Source organism: Lynx canadensis, chromosome A3 (genome assembly GCF_007474595.2).
Source record: "Lynx canadensis isolate LIC74 chromosome A3, mLynCan4.pri.v2, whole genome shotgun sequence".
Taxonomy (NCBI): Eukaryota; Metazoa; Chordata; class Mammalia; order Carnivora; family Felidae; genus Lynx; species Lynx canadensis.
Genome location: NC_044305.1, coordinates 107,959,701 through 107,974,771, shown reverse-complemented (window position 1 = coordinate 107,974,771; position 15,071 = coordinate 107,959,701). Strand labels below are relative to the sequence as shown.

Sequence of the window (15,071 nt, the reverse complement as noted above, 5' to 3'; positions counted from 1 at the left end):
TCACCTGTATTTGTCATCAAACAGCAAAGTTAAATCTGTGTAATAAACTTACATGAGGACAGTTTGTGCATCTATCTGTCTTGTGTTACTGTCGTGTTACTGTCACATGTGAACATACCTGCTTCCCCCCGCCAGAATAATCTGTATATTCTGTATATATATAATCTGTATAATTCACTGAGTGCTGGGGAGCAGAGATGTTGTCTTAGACTAACTTCCTAACAAGGACAAAATCTTAACTGTAGCAGGGCTCCTATACCCCTGTCCTCTGCGGGCAAAGTACTACTCTGTAGTCTGTGGGAATGCATTGCTAGAAGGGGGGGGGAACGGCGCAGCACAGTCCCTCTGGAGATTTATTCATCATGCCTGTTCTCTTCAAACTCCCTCAAGTGATGTCAAGCTTCTGCCACAGAATCTTCCAGCTACTGTTCAAATAATTATTGGTCAACCATCCTACGCTGCAGTGCTATTTATGATGTTCTTCATAATGTGAGAAAATCCTACTTATCTGTAACTAGCTGTCGATTGGTCTTGATCTGTTTCCTCTACCATCTCCTTGAACATATGTCAAGCCAGACACTGTAAATTTCTATTTTAATATCCAGATGAAAACTCCCTTTAGCTTGAGACAGCTCCACTCCAACATTCCCACTTGCTGACCCTACACTAGCAATTATGGATCAAAACTAACCCTATTAAGGCAGACAGGAAGAGCCCTGGAATTATTTCCTAAAGCGAGTCTTTGCTTATTGTATTTATGATATGAAGGCAGAGAGGATTCCTAAAAGGGAAAGAATAACACCCTTTCTGCACAGGAGTCAGTTTCATATATATGTTGCTTAAACACCATCTGGTTTAATAAAGAGAAAACCTCCGCTGCATGGAGAGACACCATGTAAATGTAAACATAAAACATTATCAGGAGGAACAACTGTATACAATTTTTAAATACTTTTTCCAAAGCTTGTCTTTATAGACAACAGCATTAACTATTCTAATTCTATCATATCTCACATAAAGTCATAAAACATTCTAAGAAAGCAGATATTAGAACACTGTGAAAGATTTTAAAAGCTCAAGTATCAAACTCACAAATTAACAAAGTGGTGGTTTTAATTCTGTTGCTACCTCAACGAGGGATATGACACCTCTTTTACTGGCAAATGGGGAGAAGGGACCTGCTCCCACCAAAAGGAGGGCACGTGAGAATCTCAGAAAAACTGGGGTATAGGCATCTAGTTTTAAACAGCATACACATGCATACGCATTTACAAGCTGAGAGTCACAAATATAAATTTGTAAAGAATGATTCAGTAAGAACTGCACTTTGCAATAAAGAGTCTGATAATGTAATTTTTTAAAAGAACTGGATAACAAGATAAAAGTACCTTAAATGAGATTTTCAACAGTACTGAATATATAAAGTTTTCTAAATGAACTACAAAGACATCTCTGATCTCACCATCTGTATTATCAAAGAAAGGACAAAGACATCTTATTAAGTATTTTTTTTTTAATTAAAAAAAAATAGGAAATTTTGCTCATATACTAAGGTTGTCATTTTCAGAAAATACTTTTGGAGGGAAATCAGCAAGTTTAAACCATCTGGCTTCAGATGGAGCTTAAAGGTCACACAGGCAATTGCTGGCAAACAGAGTACCAAATCCCAGTCCTGGGCTTTTGTACAATGCATGGTACTTTCTTTCAAGAGTTTCCTCCTTTTTAAGAGTACTTCAAGTAGCGCCAGCACAAAGTTTTTCTAAGAACTTAATATACTGTGTATGGTCCAGCCAAAGTTTCAAAGGAAGTTTACAAAGGACTTGCAGTGTAAAAGCCACACAAGTGTGATGAGGCGGTTTCTGAAACGGAGCAGTGTTTGTGAAAGACCACTGGGCCTGGAGGCTGAGGGATCCAGGGCTTGCTGTTTACCTGGAGTCTCCCTCCATCCCACAGGCAAATCTCTTCATCTCTGCATTCCTTTTGTTTTTTTCCTACTAAATGGTGTCTGCCACTACTTATTTATTAGCTTTTCAGACAAGAGGTGGATTCATCTTGAAGTATGAAATGTATTATTATAATTGGCATTACTAATCTAGCCAAAAATTGGGAACAGTTCTTTTCAGTAGTTATCTTTAAGTTACCACATAATTTCACTAAAGCCATTTTGGATTTTAGGTCCTTCAGGATAAATCTTTAATTCACAGAAAACTGTTATCACAGTGCCCGATTGCACTAAATGAGTATTCTAAGTCATAGAGAATTAACGCTTCCAAAAAGAAAAATGAAGTTCAGGCACTATTATTGCAGATTCCTGCTGGCAGAGTTCATCACTGATGAGCTGACAGCACCAGATTCCCTGTGAATGAAAGGTCTGTCTCGGTGGGCCCATAACTCGCTCGTATACATAAGAATTACCCAGAGGGCTGTTTTTTAAAAGACAGATTCCTGGGCTGACCCAAGACCTAGTGAATCAGAATCTGTGGAAAAGTGGGGCGTGGAACCTAGTTTTAAAGGTGCTCAGGACACTCAGACGCTAAGCCAGTTTGCAGATCTCTACCTCTCCTTGCTACTCGAAGTGTGGTCCTGGAACCATAAGCATCTCCATAACCTCGGAGCTTGTGAGAAGAACCTCACTCCCACAGCAGATCCACTGAATCAGAAACCACTTCAACGAGCTCTCGAGGTGAGTTGTACACACCTATCGGTTTAAGAAGCAGTGCCTCAATTACTTCTGTCCTGCCTGGTTGAGGGATTTTATTCCTCCTCCCAAACAATAACAACATAAATACATCCCCTCTCTTGCCACAGAAAATTCCCCCAGGAATAAAGTAAGTGAAAAATTTTTACTGCCTTAATTAAACTCTACCTTTAAAAAGATTTACTAAGAAAGACTATTTGGAAAAAATGAAACAAAGTAATTGTTAACTAAATTACAACCTGAAATCTTATTTCTCATTGTTAAATTATGAACTGTGGAAAGTATACACTTACAGTTTATCTCCGAGCGGGTTTTTTCTTCTCTTACATTTCTACTCGTTGAGTGAATTCTATGTGGTACAGCAACAAGAGGCTAGGAAAAGACCAAATCAATGATAATGTGGCATCTGTTAATCAAGTCACAGTCTGGTCCACAAAATTACCCAAATGTGAAAGAAATACCCCATTTTATGCAAACACAGGACAAAATATAATGATTCTGTGGTTATTTTTTTACAAAGGAGGCAACCAGCAACTGGGAGCTTCTAAAATTATGGATATATTTTATCCACAGCAGGTTCCCAATAAACGTTCTCTGAAATAAATAGAAATAAATATCCAAAACTGAGTATTTCAATAATTCAACAGCTGTTCAAAAGCTGCAGCTTTCCCTGTTGCAGAAGAGGATACTGTGATTTAAAAAAAAATCTGCCTCAAGTTCTTCTATCAAAAAGAATGGGGTGAATAAAATGAAACGATGCTAAAGGCATTAAAGATTTATGGTCCTTTTACTTTAGTAAGCATAACTTTCCCCCCTTCATGTTTCTTCTTGTAGGAACAGCGCTCTATTTTCTTTCCTTTTACTGTATTAAAGCTCTGTGTATTGCCACTTCCAGAGAGAAACATTCAATCACAGACATCCCTCCAACCATATGGAGTACGAGGGGCCTTATCTGAGAAGCTTCTGCAGCTTCTGCCCATACACTTGAAGGTTTCACCTTAAAAGGTGATGCCAGCATCTATTTCACGTACCAAATAGGTTTTTTTTTTCTGTGTGTGAAACGCTTCCCTTGAAGTTATTACCTTTGAAGGAGACACACTCGTAGATATATCTTCGTGAAAAATGTAATTCGTTAACATTTAAGTTCAAGTTAGCAGATTCAAAAGGCAGATCAAGAACAGGACCCAAGTGAACTATTCTCATATTGGTGCGTCTCAGGAAATAAAACCTTATGAATCTAAAAGACCCCAAACACTGAAATACTGATAGTAGTCAAACAGCAGCAAAAGCCATTTCAAAACTGAAGTATTTAAACTTTACGTATACACAGTGGTTTGCAGTTTTACAAGGTGCTTTCGTACACCTCAGCTCCTTCTGTCCTCAAACTACACTTGTGAACCAAGTACTGTTCTTCATTTTATAGATGAGAACACTGAGACTCAAATTCGGGCACTCAGCTAATTAGACGCAGAGCTGGAAAAGAACAAACCCCGTACTTCTGATAACGATATACAGTAGCAAAACAAACAAGCAAGCAAAAACAAGGTATCCCGTCAGGCTAGTCACACAGACTGCTATTACCAGTGAACATGAATAAAACCTGTGACTGCCTAGGAGAACAGTGTTACTTTCCCAGCTTAAACGGTGTAACTATAAAATTATTAAATCTCAGAATGCTGAACAGAGTAAATGGGTTAACATGTCGAAGAAAAACTATATTAAGTATAATGTGCAGCACCTTTCTAAAAAACTACATGGGAATCCAAAATAAAAAGTCAAACTTCCTTCCAACAGTGTAGGATAGATAATACATTTTAGAGACTGTAGAATTAGCAGATGTGCTCAATGTTTTCAAGAGTATTCAGCCTTCATACAACATGCACAGTATCACAGCAAATCCTGAAATGCAAGTTAGATACATGTCACTCAAATTATGAGCGGGAACGCAGCCCTTAGCAATTTTCAACAACGAAGCATTTGCAAGTAGTAAGATTATGAATTTCTCCGGGAAAAGTTTTATCTTAAACATGATGAGAAGAAAAGTTCTCCCCCCACAACCTACAATTATAATACGAACAACACAGACTTCATAAGAAAGATGAATTTCTTTCTCCACTACATGAGAAAACTTCAGAAGCATCTTCATTCCACAGACTGCTTCTGTATTTTGGCTTATTATTTCTCCTGTTTAAGTACATTTTCAAAAGGACTTCGTAATTCAGTGTGACGATGTGTACAGGACGTGCGAAAGAGACAACGAGGTGGCATCAGTGCACTGAGAAGACACAGGCAGTCCTTGCCTTGCAGTCTCAGGATGCACGAATTTCACCATGAATTAGTTAAATGACACCAGTCCCCCATAACATGGTTCAAATATCAGTCAGCAGTATATTAATTGTATAGATACTCTACAATCGTATAATATTTGGTATATTAATATCTTATTAACATTCAGTACATGAATTGTAACTGTATAACGTACACACTTCACTGCAAGCTCTCTATTCAGGCCATAAATCACCACGTGACAAACAGACGCACGTCACATTCAGTGACAAATCACATCGCTCTTTCCATGTCTGTGACTGCTCACTGAGCACCTGTCAGCTCGTGCACAGACGGCAGAGTGGGTAGTTGTGTTCCCTCTGGTCTCCCAGTGAGGATACACTCATGTGACATTTTAACAAAAACTGGTAGCTGAAAGAGGGAATTAGCCAACAAAGATGAAAGTGCTGTAAAGAAATAAAAGTGTGAAGTCTGGATCATGCTGGAAATAAAATCTGAATGTAACATGTAAGTGGAGTTCTAGGAAGAAACAGATGACGGTAAGAGCGTGGACCGGCTGCGCTCACGAGCCTATAGAACGTACAGCCAGAGAACTCGGTGAAGGTGAACTCACTGGTATAAAGGAAGAAAGCGGTTCTGATAAAAAAGAGGAAGATGCTCCCGAAGAAGTGGCATCCACAAAAAATTTCACATCATGGGAATACGAATACGGAGATATTTCACGCATTGGAAGTACAAGGAAAAGAATGTTGGAAACTGACCCGAACTTAGAAAGGGAGTAGGACAGTTCACCAAGGCACAAAAAAGATACTTGCTCCGTGTCACAGAGTTATGACAAGAAGGCAAGCACTGTGCAATCTACTTAGTAAGTAGACTACTTGAGAATCAATCTATGCAAGTTTTTTTTGTAAAAAAACAAAACACGTAATTCTCACTGGTTCTAATATTTTAAATAACAGTGCAGTAAGTAAATATTAGTCTTAATTACTTTTTCACTTCCTTATACATTTAAACTGACAGTAAGAGAATTTTTAATGTTCTTACAAAAAATTTTCAAAGTCATAGAACAACTGTCACTTTCCCACTGATTATTAAGATCACTTTGCAGGGTGTCTTAGCTACCAGGGTCATTTTTATAGTCCCACATTACCTTGCAAATTGAATACTTAAGCATAACAATAAAACAAGTTTTCCCTACTATAATTATAAGGTCAATAGTAACACTTTACGTTCCTTAAGTTTTATGTTTCCAAACTCCTTTCCAGACTTTGAACAAAAAGACAGATAGCTTTTTAATTACAGCTGTATAATGATGGCAAGCTAGAACAATGGTGAATTGACAGAAAGGTTCTGACTTAACACAATACACAACCACCCTTCCAACCACTGAGGAGCTATTGTTCCCTCAGTATCAAGAAATTTACACCATTTTAAGTATCTTCCATAAAGCCAGTCATCAGGGTCAAGGGTATCCATCTCAAGTTATATATCCAATAACAAAATTCTGCCATGTCACATTTACCAAGTTTCTCTTAGGTGTCACAATTATTAGCTGGGCTAGGAATGTTAAGTATGCCAACAGCTTCCTTTGATATCAATCCTTCTTATCATATTAGTTATTTTATTCTCTAACAACTACACTGGCTCATTTAAAACATTTTTTTTAACATTTATTTTATTTTGAGACAGAGAAAGACAGAGCATGAACGGGGGAGGATCAGAGAGAGGGAGACACAGAATCTGAAACAAGATCCAGGCTCTGAGCTGTCAGCACAGAGGCCTGACGTGGGGCTCGAACTCATGGATCACGAGATCATGACCTGAGCTGAAGTCGGATGCTTAACCGACTGAGCCACCCAGGCACCCCAACACTGGCTCATTTAAAACATTCCCGTAGTGGATAATTAAGGTTTTAGTCACCAAAAAAATCAATCCTATACTTTCTACTAACCACTAATAATTCATGAGGTACTGTAGCAGGATTGTTTTTAAGAGGAAAACTGAACAGAAATTTTGAATGTATTCTAACATCTGACTTAGGTACTTCCTGTCTGCACTCTCTCTTTTAAAGTGGACGATTTATTGGCAACTTCATCCAAAATGACTACTTGAAATAACTACAGTAATTTCACCAAGTGGATTAGATGATTGTGCCTTGCCATTTTCAGAAAACAGTCACCCACACGAAGCCAGTAAGAAAAATCCAACACATGACTTCCCTAGGAGAGACCAATTCAAAGAGTTCATTATTCCCTCACGAGTTTATTATTTAAACCAGACCCAGAACTTTAAAATATTGCTTCTGAGATGCACACACATACGTACATATATGTATATGTATACTTGGTAAAAACAGTTCCTACCTCAGGATCATCATCATCAAATCATGGTAGGTGGAATGATCTGGATTATTCACTTTATCTAACAGTTCGATTGCCAAAGACCGTGTCAAAGGTTGTGTGACAAAAGGGTGCTATAAAAATAATATAGAACAGACACTCATTAGAAATATGATTGGATGACATTTTACCTTTTGAAAAAAGATATTTCAGGGAACAATAATACCTGTAGTAACTTCTCAGCAGTAGGTCTTTTCTTTGGATTTTTGGTGAGTGCCATTTTACGAAATGATGAAAACTATTTGACCTAAGCAATTTTGAAAATTAAGACTTTTAAATTTAATTCTTTTTTTAGTCATGATTATAAGTAAATAACACAAAAATACTTACCATTTCATTTTATCTTTTAGTTTAGGAGGCTGAAAATTACTTTTTGTCATTAGAAATAACGCTCTGAAAAATCAACAACAAATTGTTACACAGCATTTTAAGCTTTTATATTTTAATATATAATAAATAATTCTATTACTATTAAATAATTCTATTACAATTACTAAGATAGAGCAAGACTCAGACTAGTATTTATGATGTAATAAGTACTGGGGGTGAGAGGATCACCCTTAATTTAAGCACAGAACTCTTCAATTATGATACACTGACCTCATTGGGTGCAAGTCGAACATAGGCGGCTGAAGCTCCGCAAGTTCTATGGCAGTGATTCCCACAGCCCAGAGGTCACAGAGCTGGTTGTAACCCCCTTTCCTCTCAACAGCTGCGACTTCTGGAGCCATCCTGAAGGAAATATTGCAGGGAAAAAAAAAACTGCAAAACTTGTGTTTACTGTATTTTCTTCCATATTCCCACCAGAGGCACTTGGAACTATCCCTTTCTAAGCTGAGGCCTACCTAGGCCTTGATATCTGAAAAATAAGTAGGTAGATCTCTGTCGAGATCTTGATCCCTTAAAAGACCCTCCATCCCAAGACCCTACTGGTGATTCCTTGGTTACTTTGCTATACTTATAAAGGTTTATAAAACTTGACATTTATAGTACAGCAACATAACCCAAATTTGTCCACACCTTAATCTCTTTTCTCTGTACAATGTAGAATTTTACAGAGAAATAACATCTTGCAATAAATGATCTATAATTTTTAGCTCTTACCTATTTGTACCAGTGAACTGCAATCTGGCCTCTGTTTTCATATGACCAAAACTACTTACTGGGGCATCAATAATCTTCATTTAGTATTTAGCTCATACTTACTATAAATTTAACTGGCAGTTTTTCAGGCTTTATTTTAAGGTGGAAGTTATAAAAAATGAGTGTCTGCTTTTTAAAACTGTATTTATTTAGAGAAAATTACCCAAATTTAGTTTTAACTTTTCTATATAGTCTTATTCCAATTGTAGCTCTATGAATTTTTATTTGACTGATTTAAATTATATTTTCAAATATAAGAGTTTTTAAATTCTAAACAACGGTTTTGAAAACAACCAACTCTTACATATCAAAAGAATGATTTTAATAAGTAACTTTACAAATACACACTTGTCCTCCTATTATGATTTTAGGGAAGTCAAGTAAATTGGTGAAGTTAAAATACGTACGTACACACACACACACACACACACACACACACCACAACACACCACCCCTTCTGACTTTCAAAAGGCTTCCTCTTAAAATCTTTCTAATCTTAAAGTACTTCTTAAAAATATTCGAACTGTCATAAGAAAAGTGAATTTTAAAGTATGTCAGTTATTACTTTACTGATGGTTGGAATCTTCCAGCTTACTGGTACAAGTGCACTAGCAGAGAAGGAAAATGCATAAAGCTGATATGCCCCACTTGCCGTGCAAGGAGACGTTCTCCACTCCTCTATAAATACACAAGTGAAAGGCCCCAGCTAGTGCTTCTACTCCTGCCAGCTAGGCTGTATGCTTATACAGTCAACTGAGTTCATCTTTGAACCTCTTTATTCATTATATTACATACGTATTATATAATATTATAAATATGCAATTTAATTAAATGTTATAAAAACTGATTTGTTAGCAGGTTAAAAAGGTAAGTTATGAAAATTAAAGTGAATGCTTACAAAAAAGCTTGTTAAAGACAAGTTTCTAAAGACAAAACCAAAAAACCTAGAAAATTATGTTGAGAATATGACAACTCTAAAAGACTATGAAGGCTACAGAATACATAATTCCATTTGTAGGACATTCAGGGAAAAGGCAGAAATCAGATTGAGTGCTGCCAGAGGCTAGGGATGAAGGGACAGAATTTACTAAAGGGGGCAAAAGAACACTTCCTTGGGTGTTGGAAACCTATCTTTTATATTGAGTATAGTGCTATTTCTCACCACCAAAGCATACAAGTCTCTCAACACTGGGAGACTTGCACACCTAGTAAGGCTAAATCTATATCTCATAGACCTGACTTAAAAAAAAAAAGGCACATGCTTTGTATGTCCAAGTTCTTAGAACTAAAGATTGCGCTTTAGAGAAACACAACCTGGAAAATGTAGTTGATGTATTATGGGTATAGTTTACATTATTAAGATATAACTCTAATTAGAGAGCCACTCAAAGAAAAGGCCTTGGTCTTATGGCAGGAAAGGAAAAAGGAAAAAGGAAAGAAGGAAGAAAAAGAAAAGAAACAAAGAGAACGAAAAGAAAGTAAAAAAGAAAAAGACACTCATAAGCCTGAAATTAAAAGGTTTAATGCACATCTGTGTTAATTTTGAGATTTGCCATTCAACAGATGTTTCTGATTAACCGAGGAACTGCCAACCTTAGTCACTCTGGACAAGACATTCCATTCTGTTCTACATCCCTAGAGTTCATGTGGGAAAGACATGATACATATATATACAGAGAGAGAGAGATGAAGACAGAGTGTGTTCCAAAAATTCACTTTGCCTAATTCACAATTTCCCATGTTCTGAAGACAGTTTCACTCTCTTGTGGGTAATAACATTAGAGTTTTAATCTCTGAAGCTGCAGTTGGAGATCAGTAATCATCAACAAACATTTACTAAATATGTATAAAATCATGCTGGACCCTACAGAGCAAGCGAGAGTTCCTTTATAGCAAGGTTCCCAAAAGCCATTATCAATCTTTTTTAGAGCTTCTTCCACTTAATGAACATGGTAAAATATTCTTTGGCTGTGTATCCACAAGTGTACCCGCCTACACTGCTTAAGCTCTTGATGATCTTCTTAATCTGTTTTAGTCTTAAAATTTTTGACCAGTGTATGTTTTTCAATAAATGCTGTATTCAATAATGACAGAAAAACAAAATGTTAAATTATCAATTAAAATACAATTACCAATATGGTGTACCAATGAAAGATTTCCGTTTGGCAATTGTAGCTGTAATCTGTGCAGATACTCCAAAATCAGCTATTAAAAAAAGAAGAAACATTTAGGGAAGAAACTGAGGGAAGGTAAAATGATTTACAGTAACATGAGAAGAAACGTTTAACAATTATTTTCATTAAACTAATTTCACAGAAACGAGATATTCTTAAACATCACATTAAACTTTTTTAACTTTTATGGGTTAGCACTAAAATATCACTAAGTAGTCAGGGTGTATTACAGCAAAATAGATTCTCATATATCCCTGCATGAATCAGATGAAAACAAAAGTCAATGATTTTGATGAGAGAGAGCTGAGAAAATTTAACCCGCCAGACTTAATATATTATAATTTCAAATTCTGAGGACCTGAAATTCAAAGAATATCACTGGAAGGGACCTTACATAGTCATATATTCCATTCACTTCCTGCCATACTCATGATGACTGACATCAACAAACCAAGAATCTACCGGCAAATCTGCCTAGCCTGAAAAGGACACCCAAACAGAATGTTCCCCCAAATCTTACCTTAGCAATACCTTCTAATCCAACACCAATCACTAGGAAATTTGTTTTTATGCAGGACTTGTTGCTATTCTTTAAGTATGTTGAGGTCTAAATATTTTCTAGTTTTTTAACAGTCATTTCTAAATCCTTATCAACCAACGTTTTATATATAGGATTTCTGTCAGTAAGGCACATAATATTAACACAAATATTAAACTGCTGATAGAAACTGTTCACTAAGACATCAATAGTTAGATAAATGCTTTTTTTCATCTTAGAGGTAGCTCAGCAAAATTTTATTATGTAAGTTAATTATCAGATAGATACTTTTATATCTGATCAGTCCTACTGTAGGCTATAATTCAAAATAGTTTTATTCATGCTTTTATAAAATAAATGTTTTTTGAATTCTGATTTGTCTTATAGTAATATATAATTCAAAATAACTTTCTTATTTATTAAACTCTCATTTAATACCTAATGTCCATGATTCTGTTTATAAAAACTACTATACTATACATGTTCCCAGTCTCAAACTTTCAAATTAAGTTATTATTTAGGTTTGGAACTCTATTTTAGTCATAACCAAAGTTTTAAAGGTACAGTTTGAAATAAAGCAACATCAGCATCTAAATTACATCCTTATATTAGTAATATTGTTTTTTTTTTTTTTTTGAGAGAGAGAACAAGTGGGGAAGGGGCAGAGGGAGAGAGAGGCAGGCTCCGCGCTGTCAGTACACAGCTCGATGTGGGGCTGGGTCCCACGACTGTTGGGATCATGACCCGAGCTGAATCAAGAGTCTGACTCTTAACCAATTGAGCCACCTAGGCACCCCGACTATATTTAGTTTTAAATGCTAACGTAAAGGATGTAGGATTTTTGGTGTTATTGATTTTTTTGGCTTTTGTTTGTTTACCCTGTTTTTTTGGTTACAAGGCAATTTTGTACAAATTTCTTACTAAAAGTCACATTCCTCAGGTTACAGGTGAAAGAATTCCTGAAGAATTACTATTTTGCCATATCTTTACAACAAATCTGTCATATGTGAAGGGCGGACTCTATCCCCATGTAGGAGAAAAGGGAACAGAAACAGGTTACATATGCCCCACAAAGAGATTTCCACCTAAAATTACACAGATGCTGAGGGGAAAAACTAATCTTACAGAGGCAAATAAAACTTACTATGTTCTGGAATAAATTTGCTCAAATGACAAAATTTAATTTACTTACCCAATTTACATGACCATTATCCGTTAACAGAATGTTAGCTCCCTTCAAAGCGAGAACATTTCAGTTAAAGTAAGAAACTTTTTATCAGACAGCACATATAATTGATCAATATACGTATATAAAATGATCGCAAGTGGCAGCCTTAGACCTAGAAATACTTAAATTTAAAGTATGCCCAATTAAAGTGTTAAATTATTATATTTGCAGGAAAACTTAGGGTCTTTTAAGACAATTTGACTATTCTTATAAAATGTTCTACCTTGCAAAACGCTGCTATTAACACAATATGAATGTTATTATGAAAATGATGTATTAGTTTTCATCTGTTATATTCTTACTGATCAAACATTGTGACTGCCCTAAAACGTGACCTAATACTGGCATTTTCAATTCCTGTATTACATCTTAAACGTGTTACTTCCTGTTCTAGGAGTTCATCATCAGTTGAACCACTGCTGGTGCATAAGACTGAACCTTGCTGCTTACTCATGAGGCTGTCTATCTTAATGTGTTTGCCCACAGTTGAGGACCACCCAGAATATAAACAACTAGCCACAGGCCCACCGGATTAAAATGTCACCTGGCTGCATGACTGTGAGATAACAAAATATACACTGGTTTCTACCCCCGGTTCCTAGCCCAGTTCTCCTGAAAGCCCTGTAATTTCCTAAGTGACAAGAGCCCTAGGAGCATCTTTGTTCTAGTATATGCTTGCAGACCCTGGTTCTTGATGCAGTGCTCCTGAACCTTTGTAATTTCAGGGGTCACAGAGTAGTGTCTTCTGTTCTAATGGAGCAACTCTGGGTTAGGCTCCTGGATGGCTCCTGGATGAGGGCTGATCACTGGAAAGACCAAGCCATGACTAGAACTTCAGAATTTTCAGCCCTGCCCCCCATTCTCTTGAGAAGGGAGAAGAGCCAAAATGGAGTTAATGACTGATCACGCCTACATGAGGAAGCCTCCATAAAATCTCAATGGTATGGGGTTTGGAGAGTTTTCGGGGTTTGAATTACACAAGAGGCACTGGGAGAGGGGTGTGTCTGGAGAATGCATGGAAGCTCCATGCCCCTTCCCACACACCTGGCCCTACACACCTCTCCCATCTGGATGTTCATCTGTATCCTTTATCATATCCTTTAATAAGTTGGTAAACATAAATAATTCCCTGAGTTCTGAGAGCCACGCTAACAAATTAACTGAACTCAAGGAGGGGGTCTTTGGAACCTCCAATCTATACAGTCAGTTGCTCAGAAGCACAGCTGATAAACTGGCCTTGAACTGGTATCTGGTGTGTGTGTGTGTTGGGGGAAGGGACAGTCTCATGGGGCTGAGCCCTTATCTGTGGGATCTGATGCTCTCTCCAAGTAGGACAGTGTCAGAACTGAGTTAAATTGTAGGACACCAGCTGGTATCACACTGGGGAAAAACCTGCAGACATTTGGTAACCACCAGGGTCAGAATGAAGTGTTCTGTGTGAGTAGTAAAGAAGCCTCAGGAAAGAAGCATACAGTCGGAAAGAACTGGGTTTTTCCCCCACACAGAAAAGGGGAAAAAAAAACTCAGTTTTTCCCATTTCAATGTTAGTAGCATTTTGGCCACCTCTACTTCCTGATCTGAGCTCCAAAAAAGACGATAAAACCACTACATCTTCAATAAGCTCAAGGTATAGAGACTTTTCTAAATTTTATTTTTTTGCCTTTTCTGTAACTTTTAAATGAGCAAGCAAAAGTAAGCAGGCTAAATCTTAGTCCAAGGTGCCAACAATCATGTAATTATAGGTTAACAGGAAAAGCACTAGGAAACCAGCCCCACCCAAAAAAGAGGAAGCCATAAAGAAGACTGTATCCCCTGATATTACTGGGAATAATGGGAGAAACAAGAAAAAGAAGGGAGAAGGGACTACAGCAGGGATTTTAATTTGATCTAAGCCCCAGCGATCTAGATGTCTGCCACGGTCCTCAGTTTGGTCTTTGCCCAGCTCCAGACTAATTTTCCTAAATTACAGTTTATATCATATTACGTGCATCTATGGCCTCTGATGCTCCCCTCTTCCTTCCATCCTTCCATCTTTCTCTCCTTGAGCAATCAGGTACTATTTTATGTTCTAGGGTTATAGTAATAAATGAGAATAAGCTCCATCTCTCATGAAGTTTACAGTGAATAGGAGAGAAAGAAAATCTAAAAATACATGCACACATGAATGAATGAATGAATGAATGAACGAACCAACAAATGATTCAAGCCAGGAAGAGGGAAGTACTCTAAAGCAAGTAAAGCAGGAAGAAGAAGGCCTTTCTAAGGCAGTGATGTCTGAGCAGAGATCTAGATGAAGTGAGGGTGCAGAGGCATGCCAAAATCTGGGGAAAAAACATTCCAGGAAGAGGGCACAGCAAATACAAAGTCTTGGTGCCAGAATGAGTCAACATACTCCAAAACAGCAAGCTTAGTGTGGCTGGAACAAAATGAGTAAAATGGAGAGGAGTATGAGATGAAGTCAGAGAGAAAAGCTGGGGCCAGATCATGTAACACCTTACAGGCAATGGTAAAAAACAAAACAAAAACAAAACCCCCCAAAACAAACATCTGGATGTTATAGTGAGTAACGGGATGGTGGTTTATAAGCAGAAGAGTGACAAGCTCT

General features: G+C 37.1%; 1 protein-coding gene across 1 annotated transcript in view; it reads right to left on the bottom strand.

The window, feature by feature from the left end:
- MAP4K3 (mitogen-activated protein kinase kinase kinase kinase 3) overlaps positions 1-15,071 on the bottom strand; it is a 204,202-nt gene that overhangs the window by 61,916 nt on the left and 127,215 nt on the right. The window contains 9 exon segments of the mRNA XM_030311245.1: positions 2,992-3,070; positions 7,348-7,370; positions 7,373-7,457; positions 7,550-7,608; positions 7,611-7,630; positions 7,714-7,776; positions 7,984-8,115; positions 10,659-10,736; positions 12,435-12,472. Of these exon segments, the coding sequence (XP_030167105.1) occupies positions 2,992-3,070; positions 7,348-7,370; positions 7,373-7,457; positions 7,550-7,608; positions 7,611-7,630; positions 7,714-7,776; positions 7,984-8,115; positions 10,659-10,736; positions 12,435-12,472 (577 nt within the window).